General features: G+C 41.3%; 1 protein-coding gene across 1 annotated transcript in view; it reads left to right on the forward strand.

The window, feature by feature from the left end:
* Positions 1-13,321, forward strand: part of pyroxd1 (pyridine nucleotide-disulphide oxidoreductase domain 1) — a 16,514-nt gene continuing 3,193 nt past the window's right edge. The window contains exons 1-11 of the mRNA XM_088645722.1: positions 1-336; positions 971-1,051; positions 1,604-1,723; positions 7,840-7,968; positions 8,588-8,661; positions 9,248-9,408; positions 10,803-10,903; positions 11,363-11,501; positions 12,126-12,238; positions 12,630-12,752; positions 13,020-13,157. Of these exons, the coding sequence (XP_088501848.1) occupies positions 262-336; positions 971-1,051; positions 1,604-1,723; positions 7,840-7,968; positions 8,588-8,661; positions 9,248-9,408; positions 10,803-10,903; positions 11,363-11,501; positions 12,126-12,238; positions 12,630-12,752; positions 13,020-13,157 (1,254 nt within the window). The 5' untranslated portion in view covers positions 1-261. The remainder of the gene's footprint in view (positions 337-970; positions 1,052-1,603; positions 1,724-7,839; positions 7,969-8,587; positions 8,662-9,247; positions 9,409-10,802; positions 10,904-11,362; positions 11,502-12,125; positions 12,239-12,629; positions 12,753-13,019; positions 13,158-13,321) is intronic.

Raw genomic sequence — 13,321 nt, forward strand, 5'->3', positions numbered from 1 at the left:
CTTCTTAGGATACCGTAGTTTTGTAGGAGGTTTCGGGCATTGATAACTTGCGGGTGTTACACCGGGAAGTTTTAGGAAAAATATTGTAAATTCACCAGTGCACATATTGTGCAGTTTCTGTGTCTCTGAATGAAAGGTAAACAATGACATCGATAGACACAGCGAATTTTTTCCTGCGCAACGGCTGAAACCGTTGGTTAATTTGCCCATCCGCTGTAAGGAAGAGAGTTGTAATAAAGTGTAAACAGACCGAAACTAGCGATGACTACGACGGAAAAAAAGAGCAAGTTTTTAGTTGTTGGCGGCGGTATTGCAGGAGTTACATGTGCCGAACAGGTGAGATCTCTCTGCCGCCTGGTCCTTATCCGCACACCTCACTAACAACCCGCAGAATAATAGCGGAATTCGCTTTTCATCTTGTGTTACGTATATCTTTTATCCCTGGAAAATATCCATGGAAAACAGACAGTCTGAGTTCCTCGTGAGGTTAATTGTAGGCAGTGTTTGTAGCGTTAACATTTCTGCTTGACCTTCTGTGATGTATACTATTTACCTACGTTTTTTTATTTTATTTTATATGTACAGCTATTACGCCGTTAATAAGTGGAATGAATTAGATTACCATCCTAGCACCACTAGTACGCAATCACAGTGCGTTTTTATTATATAAGTCCCATTTGGTTGTGCTGAAGTTTAACTTTTCACGTCAACATCCAAGTTATAGGTGCTACCTGATGCCCAGCGTTGACTAGAAAATGGTCACGGCCTTCAAACTGTTGCTGTTTTTCACTGGATTATTATGGACAGTATTACAGTTCTTTTTAAAAATTATTTTAACCCAACTGTACGGGCGTCATACAAAACTCCTGGAGTTAAAACAGGTGTAATAGTGCTGACACAAACATTTTGTTAAAAGGTCAGATTTAATTCCAATAAAAGTTCCATAAGTGAATTGTGCATTGTCTTTCAGCTTGCTTCACAGTTTCCATCAGAAAGGATTTTACTCTTGACTGCTGCACACTTGATTAAGGCTGTGACAAATTTTAAACAGGTAAAACTGCTTATCTATCAGCAATTAAGTAAAAAATACTAATATTTAATTCAGTGTCTATTTGGAAGAGAATGTCAGTGTACACTTAGATATATATGTTTTTAAATACACAGGGGTCTGAACTAAACTTTTCCAATTCCACCATAGAGCTGATAGTGTCTTTTAAGCAATTAGTTTAAGATGTGCAGCTTTACAGCTGTGGGGAGGGTTAACCTGGTCTATTTTAAGTTTTGAAGTAATTGAACACTTCTTCACATATCTTAATTATTAAAATTGAACTTCTTTCTTGTGAAACCTATATACTGTAAATATATATAATGCATGACTTTGGATAAAGATTCTTCTAATAATAGATTACAGCTCAGGGAATTGCAGACATACAGGCCTTATAAGTTGTTGAGATCTATAAATCTTTGTGCAGTTTTAACACGTTTTGTTAGGAAGGTTGAAGGTTTAAAAGAAGAGTAATCTCACTGTTTACCTACTGCTTATTCAGAAGTATGTTGACAAGATATTTACCAATTGTTATAATGTGATGGTTTCTATTTTAAGGTTTCTAAGACACTGGCAGATTTTGATGTTGAAGAGCAATCTTCAAGTGTTTTGGAAGAAAAGTATCCAAATATTAAAGTCATCCAATCAGCAGTGAAAGAACTGAAAGCACACCAGCATGTAAGTCAAAAGCTTTGTTCAGCTCTTTGTTCAACCCATCTGAGTTGTTTTAGTATCTTATTGATCCAAGACGATAACGAAATAGTTTTGGTAGCTTGGCCCATATTCCCAAAACCCTTTGGGTAAAGAAGTGTCTCCTGTTTCTTGGTTTTAAATGTGCATTTGTGTAGGTACCCCTTATATCCTTGGTTTTCACTGTTTATTCTGAAGAAATCTTTTGGGTTTTTTTCTTAAAACGCCTTGAGGATTATAAATACTTGTTTTGAAGCTCTCATAGTTTTCTCTGTTCAAGACTAAAAATGTTACTTTCTGCCAGTCAGTGTAAGACATTCTTGAAAGCAGAACTGCAGCTCTATTAGTGGTTAGAAAGAATTGGTATAGATGAGAGCATTTCAAACCACAATGAAAGTAAAATGTACACAGTAACTTGTAAAACCTCCGATTTACATCACAAAATAAAATTTCCAGGTGTGCTCAGTGCCATATTCTGTGAATCCGAACTAGACAACAAAACTTCTGGTGACGTGAAAAGGCCCTATTACATTGTAAACAAGCAGGCTTGTGAATTCATCCAATAAAAAATATTGTTCTTGACTTTGAGACGATTTTACCAACAAATGCAACATACTTGTTAACTCTTCATGCAGATCACACTGGACCATTTCTGCAGTGAAAATGCAGCTGCACAAGTCCTATTCGCTTGTACAAGTGGGTGAAGTTCACTCTTCATGAAGGAAAATTAGACTACCTGTGTGATGTGTGCAGCCTTGCTTATAGATGAATTTGCGAGTTTTGGTTTAAACAAAGGGTACTCCACGTGTGCTTTAAAATTGTTTTTGGTGTTATTACACAGTACACAGACGTTCAACAGGATCGACATTGTAATCTCGCAGTTCCACTCTCCTACTCAGAAATCTTTCCCACAGCTCTGCGTGGTTCTGATCTAGCTCCCCTTCCTCCACTCCAGCTGCACCCTCACTTCAGCTGCGGCCTTCCTTGCTTATTCCTTGTGAGGGGAATTATGACATCTCCAACCCTGGGCCATAGATATAATTTCCATTTCCTTAGTGAGGCGAGTTAGTGTTGAACACTGAAGTATTAAGGACACTTTTTCTTCATATTCATTGGATCGTTTCAGTGTAATTAGATTTTGAGATAACTTGTGAAATTGCAATTGCCACATGTATCTATCACACAATCTCCATTTTGTGCAGCACAATGTTCTTCAGTCAGGGGTCCTGAACCTTCTTTTCGGTCTCTTAAAGTTTGAAGCGATAATGAAAGTGTCTGCAATACTGGGGGCACTGTCTGGCATTACCGACAGAAGCCCAGTGTTAATTCACACAACAGTTAACAGGATCTAAAACCAACTTCCTAAAGTGCTATAATATTGTTTTCATTTCAAGGTTAGTGCTTTACTATACATACGCTGCTGTAGTGTTGTTATCTAACTGCAGCTACTATCAGAAACAAACAGCGTGAAACTTTCTTCTGTTTAAGTATGCATTTGGTTCAAATTTAGCTTATAGTTCTGATTCTGCTTGACAACTGCTAATGGCAGAACCCCAGTGTATCTTCCTACTGCATGTCAGGGCTCTCGGAGAGTGGCGTTTCACCATGCTCTTTAAACAGACAGTTTTCATCTCCATTGCGCTAAGCCACGAGTGACAGCAATAACTACTGCCTCTGTGGGTAAGGTTGCTGGTTTGTATCCCGCGGCCGCCAGAGGAATCCTACTCCATTGGGCCCCTGAGCAAGGCCCTGAACCCCAACTGCTCCAGGGGTGCCATATAAATGGCTGACCCTGTGCTCTGACCCCAAGCTTCTCTCCCTGTCTGTGTGTCTCATGGAGAGCAAGTTCGGGTATGTGAAAAGACAAATTCCTAATACAAGAAATTGTATATGGCCAATAAAGTGATGTTATCTTATCTGATAACTAAGCCCAAACCAAGTATCCTGCTGCTTGTTGCCCCAAGAACCCCGTTACTATGGATGAGGTGAATCAGTCCTATGTGATCTCCTGTACCCTACTCTGCTGCCAAAAAGTAACCAAAGCAACAGGGACTTCTGGAGAAGTGCCTTTGTGCTCTTGCCTACAGCAGGCAACCTGTACTTGTTGTTTTATGCATGGAAAAAGTTGTCCTTCATCTTATCATTTTCTTTTAATGGCCAAAAAGAAGTTATTTTGAAAATGTTTTTTTTAACATTTTGCAGTTCTAACAAGCAAAATGGTGACCCTTTCTCATAAGTCAGCCCTGTTTAGAAGTCTGCCTCTAGCTCTGGTCTACTGCTGACCCCAGAATATGTTGGTTAAGGCTCAGGTTAAGAACATTATGTAGTTTTAAGCCATAACTACATATTTGTTAGCCAAAAATAATATGTAACGGCAAAGGAATTTTAAGTGTGCTGTTACTGTTCTTACAGTATTTTGATGTGAGAATGAATTTAAATACTTGTATGTAATAAAACTCAGATAAATTATTGTGATACTAATATGAAGGATATTTAAAACCAGCAGCATATCACCATGCAACTCAGAACTGGCAGCCCACTGAAGCTCAGCAGTGTGAGCCAGGTTGGATGGGAGACCTCCTGGGAAAAACTAAGGTTGCTGCTGGAAGACGTGTTTATGGGGCCGGCAGGGGGCGCTCACCCTGCGGTCCATGTGGGTCCTAATGCCTCAGTAAAGTGACGTGGACACTATAATTAATTTTGATTAATCAAGTCACTTCAAAATATTTTGTAAGGGTAGGACATTCCTTTAAGCAGAGAAATGTATCCGGCTACTCTTTTCTGGACTGATCAAAGGGCTGCAGAATCCTTTTTGTAATGTCGTGACCACAGTTTACACCACAAAATTCTAAATGACATGTTACTAGTGCACGTTTGTTTTCTACGTCCGAATCGGCAGTTTGTTTCATCGTACCCATCCCATTTTGAAAAGCCAGCTGTGTGTTTTTCATGGTTAGCTACAAGCCCCACGACCACACAGAGGAGAATGAGGGAGTGCAGGCCGGCTTCTCCAGCGCTCCCACCTTCGAGCCACTAGATCTAACGCCTCACAGACGCCATCGTCCCACTCTGGAGGTTCAGCTCCGACTGGAGGAGAGGAGTGTCTCCTCCCTTCGTGTGTCTGGGAGCTCGCAGGGTTCAGTGTTTCTCCAAGAGCTATGTCAGCCTTAGATAGATAGATACTTTATTGATCCCGTGAGGGAAATTGCAGTGCAACAGCAGCTTAACACACACAACACAGCCACAGTGTAACGAATTATATACTAATAGTACAATACATACAATACAATACAAGAGTTACTCACAGTCCGGACACACAAGAGGAAACTAGAACAGAACAGTACACAGAAAATCGTATCACACGTATGAATATAAATATAGATGTAACCATAGATATAAATATAAATGTATTGCACAGGTCCCTGGCATATATTGCACAAAAGTGGTTGTAAACGGGAAAAAGAAAAAGAAAGAGAACAGATGTAGCAGTATATGTGTATATGCGTTTAGTCCAGAAACAGGTCACTGTCGCTGTTGCCTCTGCCAAGACGCAAGGTGGATGCGTTGTACAGTCTTATGGCAGACAGCAAGAATGACCTCCTGTAGCGCTCCCTGTCGCACCGTGGATGAATCAGTCTATTGCTGAACGTGCTCTTCATTCCTGCAAGCCTGTCATAGAGGGGATGGGAGAAGTTGTCCATGATGGCCTCCAGTTTGGACATCATTCTCCTCTCAGCCACTACCTCCAAGGGGTCCAGGTCAGACCCAGTGACAGAGCTCGCTCTCCTGATGAGCTTGTTCAGCCTTTTGGAATCTACTGCTCTAATCCCAGAGCCCCAGCACACCACTGCGTAGAAAATGGCTGACTATTCCAAGGTCTCTGAACTAGAGCTGTCTACTTAAACCCTTTTGTTCCGTGTCTTTTTATAGCACATCTTGATGCGTCTTCTTAAAAAAAAAACCATAAGTATTTACATTTATGTTCATGCAAACATGCATTTATTTACAGGCCTTTGATTCTTGTGAATTTAGAAGCATTCAATGTAGTCTGGAAGTGTGACTTTACCAGTTTCCCTGCCTACACTCTAAATCACCAGTCACATGTTGCTTATGCTAAAACAGTCAAAATATCATCTTTATTTTCTGACTTCAAATAAAGTTGTATGTCTGCCTCTTATCTCTCTTATCTTATCTCTTAGTTTCAGAGTTATTTTTTAATGTTGAAAGGGCGCACTGAGATGACATTTCTCTGAAGTCATGGTGGTCACATTTTATTGCCGGGGGAGAATTAAGGCAGTAACACATAATCTGACTCAGACTGGTTTAGACGGACGTAATCGATGTTTTGGGAGAGGCCCAGTGCTGACCCTCACACCCACTGCTGTTAACAATGTGCTATTATTGTAGAGATGTGGAAAACAGCCTGCCTTCTGACGCCTGGCATACGATATGTCTGACTGTAGGCAGTTATCCTGCCTCTCACCTTCTGTGAATACTAATTTCACAAGCCTTAAATACATGAAACAGAGACTGAGGGTTCAGCAATTAGTGCTGTATCTCTGTAAACCTTCCTCATAATATGCATTTTGATACTGGGTACTGTATGATGGGTGATTCATAGCCCATTACCTAAGGCACTGCATACCTCTGCTTGAAAGTTTCATTAAAGCTTGTGTATAAATTGTATGGAAACACTACATATTATAGATTATCAAAATTTGTCTTTAGTGGTTTTAAGCTATGTAGTCTGTGATCTCTTTCAGGGTCTAGATAGAAACTGAAGTGACTTGAACACTTGATAAGGTTACAAAGGAATGGAGGCCATGTGGCAAATCTGGCCAAAAATATTTAGAGAGAAAGTTGCATTTGTGAGATTCTTTACGAGTTCTAGGAGAGTCTTTTGTAACTGAAGTTATTTTTTTTGCTGAAGAAAACTAACAAGCTCTACCTGCTTTATGAAAAACAGCTCACTGAAACCCTACCCATAGCAGCATTTCATACAAACATAACTGCAATATGGTTCATGATCCAGAAGCTTTCAAAAACGGGTATGGTCAGGCTTTAGTTGGATTATTAGGAAATGGAAACCTAAGCAAAGGGTCTCTATACAGTTTGGCCATTTGTGTCTCTTATGCGTGTGAGATCTCTATCAGCTCCACTTCATGCTGCCACACAAGCTGGGTTGGACTGGGTGAGAGGGGCAGTATTTTGTGATAAGTGCAGTAAACTGAGGGAGCATGTTCGTAATGTTCAGGTACCACAGCACTTTCCTTGAATGATGGTATTGAATAAACCAGGGAATCGAGGTGCAGTGTCATTCAATGGCAGACCAGCTCTTAGTGGTGTGGCTTAAGAGTAATCTTTTCATTGTTTTTGTGTTGTTAAAGAAGTTCAAGGTTGTAGAAACAGTTTAAAAATGGTGTCAATTATTTAACATGGCTAACTTCATGTTGACCTCAGGCTGGAACAGGTATTATGACTTACCTAATTTCTGTTAACATTTGACTGTTTGATTTTGAGGCCTGCTGTTCCCCTCATGATTCGCTTAGTTTTAGTTACATTTGGTTAATTCATTGTAATATGTAACTAAAAAATGTTCGTTAAACTGAATTGCAACATAGCTGAAAGTAGGGAAATATTTGGTCAAGACAACACTGCCCTCATGTGGATATTTTTTACTCAACAAATGCTTATTTTCCACCTCTTGTTCCTCATACGTGTTTTGTAATAAATTTAGAAAGTATAATTTTACATTAACTTAAATTGTGCCACTGTGAGGTGTATTTTAGACAACAATTCTGAAAGTACACAGTGTTCATGTGTTGTATTACCTCATTCTCTATTTCAGTGGTTAAGCCAGGAGCACTATTAGGATAATATATTGTGTGCGGACCTTAAGTCATTGATTAGTTGTAAGGAATATCATGTGTCATAGCACAATAAGGCCTTTGTTAGTTAAATGCATTGGGCTTATCACCAGATAGTGTTTTTTTTTATCCATTGAAAGAACTGATCGCTGTCTCCGTCTTGTGCTATCTGTCTAATACCAAAGCCTTCCCTTGTTCCCACGCCTTGTGTAATTGTGTTGTCTTCTGGGCTTGCAGAGAGTGCTCACAGAGGATGCCAGAGAGTTTCAGTATGAGAAACTGTGCATCTGCGCTGGAGGCAGGCCCAAGCTCATCGCCCACGACAACCCCTATGTGCTGGGAATCCGGGACACGGACAGTGCAAGGGTAAATATACCCAGCCGCACTGGGGCAACATTAAATAACTTTAATCCAGGAAACTTAAAGCTATTAAAGACTAATTTGTTACAGCAGAGGCGCCATGATGGAGCTGTGGTTAGCATTGCTGCCTCCCAGCGCTGGGGCACTGCGTTCATTTCTAGACCTGGGGTGCTATGTGTGTGGAGTTCGTATGTTCTCACCGTGTTGACAAAGCTTTCCTCGAGGTGCTCCAGTTTCTGCACACAGTCGAAAATCGTACTGGTAGGTTAATTGGCTCCTTGCAAAATTGGCCCTAGGCGAGTGTGTGCATTTGTGTCTGTCTGCCATGCACTGGACTGGCATCCCTTCCAGGGTGTATCCTGCCATGTGCCTGTTGCTTGCCGGGATAGGCTTCAGTCCCCTCAATACCCCTTATTGGATAAATCAGTTAGAATATTGGGTGGATGTTATAACAGAGGTATATAATCCTTAAGAACAAAAATTGTTACAGCTCAGATATCTGTTGCTAAATGCTGCAGTGTCTTGATATTAATTGGTGTAGAACTAGTTTGTGTTTCTGTCTGTGGACTTCTGTGTGTTCTGTATTTGCATCTGAGCAATTTTTTCCATTTACTTTGTTTTGCAGGAGTTTCAGAAGCGTCTGTCACAAGCTAGGCGAATAACTGTTGTTGGGAATGGTGGGATAGCGCTGGAACTCGTGTAAGTTGCTGCGTTTGATGTGTGAATGCATAGAAGTTTGTGCATCATAGCAGTGCTATGACCAGGGTCATGCTTAATGGTTGTTTTTTTCCCCACCCTGTGTGTCATTACTGCTGTGGAGTTTAAATTAGCCATTTGTCCTGTATTGAAGCAGATGAAGAAGGGGGCAGCTGAGTGTCCTCCAGCCTTGCTGTAGGTATAGCCTCTCTTACACACCTGATGAAATTAAGGAAAGGTGTTCTCTCGATATCCAATGCAGAAAGGGGACAGGGCATTCGTCCTGCGAGATCTTCACCATAATTAGCTGTTAGCTGCCAGGAATTCCATGATAAATTGATGTTTCTTTCTCCCTGCTGCACAGAATCCATGGTCCCTGTGTGGTATTTTTGTGGGTCTGAATCCAGATTGGAACATGAAAAGAGATGTTAATCCCTCCTGTAATATCTGACTTCACGAAATGTGCATTGTGCTGTTAGTGGCCCCTGTAGTATTTGTAACTGAACGCATATCCCTGTCGCTGTATGAAGGTTTTTAGTGTCTGTTGTTCATTTTGAATGGATTTTCAGCGCCTGTTTTCTCTCTGTAGTTATGAAATAGAAGGCTGTGAAGTTATCTGGGCCATCAAAGATCAAGCCATTGGGAACACCTTCTTCGATGCTGGAGCTGCTCAGTTCCTGATTCCCACTCTGGACGTAGAGAAACCTGAGAAACGAGCCCCCTGTAAAAGAGCGAAGTATACCACTGAAGGTACAGAACCTGCTATCACCACGCTGGCCCTCCTGGCCTTTAACCCTTTCAGATCGCTTGCACAGATCTTCCACCAGTGTGCTCTTCCTCCTTGATATGGCAGGTGACTCTTTAGAGCTCTTTTGAAGATTAGCGATTAAGTGGGCTAAAAGTTGGCTCCCCTCCTTCCCAAGATGTATGATATTAATGTGGAGAATTAACTTGGGAGCACAAAGATTTTGCAATCGCATCTCAGAGACCTGATTGAAATCTCATTTGCTCTCCTGAGTTGATTCTCCATATTAAGATGAGCTTGAATTAGATTCACTGGAATAGAAGTACATTTCTCTGATGGGTGACTCGCTGTGGATGATGTGTATGCCTAAGCAATTAGAAATGAAGCATGTATACTCCATTTGATGGCACGAAATGTGTAACAGTTAAAAAATTGTAGCATAGTAATAAATAAAAAACATGAGAACATATCACAAAGTTAATATGTATTTATTGCGCCCAACTTTTAAAATACATGATTTTTTCCTGTGAGCCATATATTTGAAACCCACCATTATTTCCAGGGGATTGAGTACTGCTTCATTGCTTCATGGCCTGAAGCCATTGTGTGTCTAAATGCTGCCCTCTACTGGATGCTCATATTAACCATATAAAATAATCTGTTCTGAAGCATGTAATATTTATACCTGCTGTTGGAATTCAGCTCAGCTTACTGCTTTCATCTCTGCCCCAGGCTCAGATGAACCCAGCGCTCTCACTTGCATCAAAATCAGGACAGAATTGTTGAGCATGTCAAGTTTCATTGCTTGTTGGCCACCTTTTTAATGTCTTTGTGTTTTGCTAGTGTTTTGAGCATTGGCTGCTTTTGTTTTCAGCTAGTGTATATGCAGACAGAAGATAGAACAGTCTGTTTGAGAAATGAAGGTCATATGCCATCAATACGCTGGCACATATGATGCTGCGTTTGAAAATATGGTGTAGAATTCTAAAATGTTTTTTATTGGGGGGGGGTTAATATACTTCTTGAAGTTTCAGCATTTGTAGGGAGTGTGATATAATTTCTGCATTGCTGTCTGTCTCTTTACCATATCACCATCTTAAAGTATTATTTGTTTAATAATAATAATTCAGGTGTGCATAAACATGTATACCCACTAGAATGGCTTCATGCCCCTGCATGTGGATGTGCGACCGAATTAAATGTAAATGTTAAATTACAGCTTTCTGTGTTCATAAGATGTCAGTCAGGGCTCCCCACAGCAATCACATGCTGAGGCAAAGGAGAGTTTTTTCAGTTTGTCATCATAAAACGAGTCTAGGTGATGGATTCGCTGTGATCTTCAGAGGAATAGCTGGAAGAGAGTGCACCTTCTCAGGCTGTGAACTCGGTTTTATTTCAGATCACGAACAGAAAGGGAGATGCTCAGCTTCTGCTGGAGAGCTGGGAAGTGCCCTGGGGCCTGACTGGCATGAAGGGATGAAACTACATGGAGCACAAGAGGTGGCTATGAGGAGGTTTAAAATAAACAGCAGCATGAATAGATCCGCTGTCTGCAATTAGAATATCCTGTAGCTAAAGACGGAACAATGTCAGAATTCGCTTGCTGTATCGCATTAGCCAAAATATAATCTCAGCATTCATGAGAAAGAAAAAAACGCTTCTTTTCTTGCCATTTTCTTCCTGTGATTTATTTCCTGCTCTTAGTGCCGATTTAAAATGCTAGACAGAATGTCGCCTTTGGGTTTGATTTACTAGCCACAGTTGAAAAACTGGGAAATTAAGGTGATCATGGATATTTTTATTTGATTGTGGCCTTATTATAGATGTTAACCTTTTTTTGTGAAACATCTCTGTCCCGTTTTCTGCCTTTGTAAATATACCTTGGGTGATTAAGTAGATAAAGCTTGGTTTCAGAAAGGCACTTTAAAAGAGAACTCCTAAACCATTTTTGATCTGCAGGTGTCGCACAAAGTCCATGTTGAGTACCAGTGTGAAATACAGAAAATCTACACACAGGAGGAGTTTCTGAAGTCTCAACAAATACCGCTGTTATTTCCTGACCACAGTTCAAATAAGGGAAAGTCACCAACTGACAAAGGTTAGTTAATAAAGATAATACTGCATCTGCTTTGCAAACTTCTTTTAGTTCATATTGGCCTTGGTAAACTGTTCGCTTATGTAAACCATGTGAATGTCTTGTTGTCTTTTTTAGTTGTTGTTGTTGATCATACAGCTGGGTCATTTTCACCCACCAGAATCCTCCCCCTGCCTCTGTAACTGAACTGGTTAAATAAGTAATTGCTTATGTTTCTGGCTCATCTCCTGTGTAGTGGGGAGGCTGGAGTACAATGACTTCCACACAACGCACAGGTGGATGCTGTACTTGTAGTGGTGGATGAAATGGAGCTCCTCCAGGATATGTACTGCTATAAGTGCTTTGGAATTCTTATAAATGGAAGGCGCTTTGTAAATATAGTATAATATAAGGTAATTCTCTAATAAAAAATGAGCAGACTCTATATACCTGGCTGGGAAGTGTAGTGAACGTGGCCCTGAGTGCTGAGGAGGTCTTCCTTTTTCAGGTTATTCCAGCAGAGAAAGGAACTGGTCTGGTGTTCCGGTCACCTGTTTCTGAGAAAAGCCACACTGCGGTCAGCTGCTTTGCCTTGTTCTTAAAGCTGGTGTTTGATAAGCCATGAGATGTTGTCTTCTGTCCTTGTAGAGGCGTGGCCAGTATATGTTCAGTTGACCAATGGGAAGTGTTACGGCTGTGATTTCATTGTCAGCGCTACCGGAGTTATTCCCAATACTGAGCCGTTCACCAAAGGTAACAGTGTAAGTACCTGTTTCCCCTAACAGTCTGTGCTTTGTAAAATGTGCAAATACTGTACAGAGCCTTGCTACAGTATTCAGATCCTGGCACAATTTAAACATTTTGTTGCTTTAACGCTTGCAGTCACTTTGAAGTGGTAAGTACATTATGTTCACAACACATTCCACACGTTTAAAGAAAAAAAAGTAAATGGATATTTAATATGAAAGAAGATAATTGTGTGGCTTTGTGTGCAATAATAGTGGTTCTTATGATTTCAAAGGCTCAGAAATTCAAACTTCGCCTTTTTCGGGTTCTCCACTAATGAATGGGGGTATTTTTAAGAGATTGTTCCACCAAGTACAGTGAAGGACCTAAAGAACATGTTGATCTGAGTTTGTTTTCCTCCTGTAGATTGAAGTAGCGGATGACTGTGGGATCAAAGTGGATGATCACATGCGCACGTCCGTGCCAGATGTGTATGCAGCCGGAGATGTGTGTACAGCTTCCTGGGAGCCAAGTGCTCTGTGGCAACAGGTAACACGGTCTCTCATGGGTTCCCTCAGGTTTGGTGTAGCCTAGTAAAGTCCATTGCCTTTGGACTGTAGGTGTATCAGTAGAGGACATGCTCACCGTCTGCAGGCATCTTGAATGCAGCTCTGCAGACATTTTCTGAAGAACAGCCGAAAGGTCACCCGGCATAGCGGGTTCTCAGCGGAATCCTGAACACGTACGAGCCGTTTTTCCCCAAGAGCCCAGGGAAACGGGGGTGGGTGGGTTTGACGGTGTGTTTTTCCTCGCCAGATGAGGCTGTGGACGCAGGCCCGACAGATGGGCTGGTACGCAGCGAGGTGCATGGGTGCCGATGCGCTGGGGGAGCCCCTCGAGCTGGACTTCTGCTTCGAGCTCTTCTCGCACATCACGCGCTTCTTCAGCTACAAGGTGAAGGGAAGAATGGGAACCCGTCCACACACTGACGCTTGGACAGGATTGCACGAGGAACGCCCCTACATTGCAATACACAATTGATCATTGATGACCGATGAAGGTCATTGACTGAAATGTGGGCCTTTCTGGCTTCATATGATGGGGCGTTTTATCTCCTG

This window comes from Lepisosteus platostomus, chromosome 9, assembly GCF_059453375.1.
Source record: "Lepisosteus platostomus isolate fLepPlt1 chromosome 9, fLepPlt1.hap1, whole genome shotgun sequence".
NCBI classification, from domain to species: Eukaryota; Metazoa; Chordata; class Actinopteri; order Semionotiformes; family Lepisosteidae; genus Lepisosteus; species Lepisosteus platostomus.